The following is a 2,633-nucleotide window of genomic DNA, read 5'->3' as shown; positions in this document are numbered from 1 at the left end:
ATGGAGTCCGGACTGGCCCAGCCGCCCTCAGGGACCCTCCCATCTTCCCCCAGTGAGTGGGGTACACAGCGTCTGGAGGTGAGTCACGTGCACAAGGTGGAGTGTGTGATCCCGTGGCTCAATGATGCCCTCGTCTTCTTCACCGTCTCCCTGCAGCTGTGCCAGCAGCTCAAGGATAAGGTGGGCACATGGGAGGAGGAGGGGTGTCACTCAGGTTAGGCTAGCCAAACAGCAGGTTGTTTAGCCCATTTGGGGGGGATTCCAAGGGCTCCTGTCACACCTCCAGAGCACCCCCAAATCTTAAGGTCTGTTGTGCTCTCCGCACACCCCAGACATGGTGTTGCTAGGCAACGGTATCATCTCCTGGACATGGCCCTTGGATGACCTTGAACTCTCTCCTGAGTCACAGAAGGTGCAGCAGGGGCCAGACCCCCAGCACCACCCCTCACCATGTCTCCCATCTCCCTCCCCGTCTAGATCTCCGTGTTCTCCAGCTACTGGAGCTACAGGCCTTTCTGAGCAGAGCACCCAACAGCCTGTACCCCTGGGAATGGCCCCTGCCTGAGGATCCCCGTCCTCCCCCAACCCCCTCTCCCCGCCCAGAGTGCCAGCCAGCGCTGCACACTATTTGTTTCCAGCGGGCTGTTTATTTCTCTCTTCACCCTGTCCTGCCTGTCACATCTGCACAGATGGGATTGAACACTGGGCCCACTGGGAGGGACACTACCTTGCTTTTTTGTTTTGGATGGGGGAAGTCAGAAAGGCAGGGCCCCGTTCCAAGACCTGCCCTCCCTACAAGGCCAGAACCTTTGGACTCAGGGTGGGGCCAGGCCCAGAGCTCTCCTTCCTCCCCTCTTAGCTGCCTGCCAAGCTTCCCCAGGATGGCGAGGGTGGTGGCTCTGAGCTGTGAGTTGGGAGGGAAGGAGGACAGGGGCCGCCCCCCGTGAGCTGTCGTGCCCTTGACCATGTCTGCTCTAGCAGGGCCTCTGAGAAATAAAGATCATCCGACATTGCCTGGAGCCTGTCTGTCTGTCTGTCTGTCTGAATGGGGGCCTGGCCAGGGGGTCCCTGATGGCCAGGAGCCGGGCTCAGGATTCAGTGACTGAGCCCCTGGCCTCCCGGTGCAGAGGAGCCCAGTGGGATGGCCACACAGGCAGTTGCTGGGTGGCTCCAGCACATCACCTGAGGCCTCCTGGTGACAGTCATGCCAGCTGCGGGCTGTTGAGGGACCCAAGGGGCATCTAGATGAAGCAGTGAGGGCCTGCACTGCCCACCCCGATGGGAGGGTCGGAACATGCTCCACACTCAGGCTGCAAATGAACAAGGCGTTGTTTCTCCTTCCCGGGGGACCAGAGCAGGGGGCAGGGACTCTGCGCTAAGGTTCCAGGGCCAAGTTATCAAATCCCTGGGAGTTTTTCTGCAAGAGAGGCACAGAGAGGGCGAGTGGCTTCACTCCTCAGTCCGCTCCAACCCCTCTCCACAGTAAGCCCAGCACCCACCCCAGCGCAGGTCCATGCTGCCCCTGGTGCCCGGGGCTCACCTTCTGGGACCTGGGGGAGTGGTGTTGGCAGCAGTCAGGGCAGCAGCAGTGGAAGCAGACGAGCAGCAGCAGGAGCAGCACGATTCCTGGGGGCGGGACGGGTGTCTAGATATGGCCCTCGGCCTGGGAGGCAGACGAGGTGGGAGGGCGAGAGGCTGAGCCACACTCACCGAGAAAGATGAGGAAGATGAGGAACGCAGCGGTGTCCCACTTGGACTGGAACAGCTGGCCACTCCTTAGTTTCCCCAGCACTTGCTGGACTGTAGCATTCAGCTCCTGCTTCAGGTCCTCCGTCGACAAGGCCATCTCAGCAGGAAGGTCCTGGGTGCCACCTGCTCCAGCCCCCCAGAGGGCCATCTCAGAACCCTGGGCTCCTCTGGGGCTGCCACATCCGGCCTCCACAGTCCAGCCCTGGCCCTGCCCGCCCACACCACCTCTCTGGGGCCCAGCCCCTACCCCTGCCCGTCTTCCTTTCCTGACCCCGACCCTGGCCAGGGCAGCCCCCTCCCCTTACCCTTTCCCGGTAGCCCCATCCCCAGACCTGCCTCTGGGCTCCCCCAGCCAGACCGGTCCTGGGTCCTGGGAGCACAGACTACTTCCTGCTTCCGGATCTGCATCACCTGGGGCCTGGGCAGCCAGCCCCTCCCACCCTGCTCCCCCAGGGCCAGCCCGGGGCTGCAGAGCTCGGTGGGGCGGGGCCTGTGTCCCACAGGTGTGCTTCCTGCCTCCTAACAGCAGCAAATGCTGCGGGACCCAGAGAGGCGGCCACCAGCCGGTCTACCTCTTCATTCTGGGCATTTTTTCACTTCTTCTCATAAACCAGGCCAGCAGCCGGGAACACAGTGGGCGCTCAGCCTCTGTTGATTTCACAGATGAAGATAAAAAAAATGGCGGGAGGTGAGAGGGAGGGAGAAGCTGGTTCCATTTCCCAGCCCTTCCCTGGCCAGCGGCCATGTGCCTGGCATCCCACTTGCAGCCTTTTGGGGTCTTCCTCCTCTATTCTAATCCTCACAGTGACCCTTACAAGACAATGGTTTTCGCTACTCAAATGAGCTCTATCCCTGGAACTTGGGGCCTGGGGCTCCCTATGTAC

At 61.5% G+C, this 2,633-nt stretch overlaps 1 protein-coding gene and 1 long non-coding RNA gene across 4 annotated transcripts; one reads left to right on the top strand and one right to left on the bottom strand.

Moving 5' to 3' along the window:
- The first annotated feature begins 6 nt into the window (after positions 1-6).
- LOC135320605 (uncharacterized) lies at positions 7-1,019 on the top strand. The gene is made up of 2 exons (XR_010379811.1): positions 7-180; positions 478-1,019. It is a non-coding gene; the product is annotated as an uncharacterized LOC135320605 (long non-coding RNA).
- LOC135318388 (small integral membrane protein 22-like) lies at positions 628-2,154 on the bottom strand. Of its 3 annotated transcripts, none has more exons than XM_031447778.2 (4): positions 2,082-2,154; positions 1,711-1,872; positions 1,541-1,626; positions 628-1,417 (listed from the first exon to the last, which is right to left on the bottom strand). In XM_031447778.2, exons 2-4 carry the CDS (start codon positions 1,844-1,846, stop codon positions 1,376-1,378), a joined length of 264 nt encoding a protein of 87 aa, XP_031303638.2. In that variant the 5' UTR covers positions 1,847-1,872; positions 2,082-2,154; the 3' UTR covers positions 628-1,375. The 3 variants fall into 3 exon arrangements, with proteins under 3 accessions (XP_031303638.2, XP_010991001.2, XP_031303639.1); XM_010992699.3 differs by having other exon boundaries at positions 2,086-2,154; XM_031447779.2 differs by having other exon boundaries at positions 2,055-2,153.
- Positions 2,155-2,633: the final 479 nt, after the last annotated feature.

Source organism: Camelus dromedarius, unplaced genomic scaffold (genome assembly GCF_036321535.1).
Source record: "Camelus dromedarius isolate mCamDro1 unplaced genomic scaffold, mCamDro1.pat HAP1_SCAFFOLD_76, whole genome shotgun sequence".
NCBI classification, from domain to species: Eukaryota; Metazoa; Chordata; class Mammalia; order Artiodactyla; family Camelidae; genus Camelus; species Camelus dromedarius.
The sequence above is the reverse complement of the archived record's forward strand: the minus strand, read 5'-3'. Positions and strand labels throughout refer to the sequence as shown.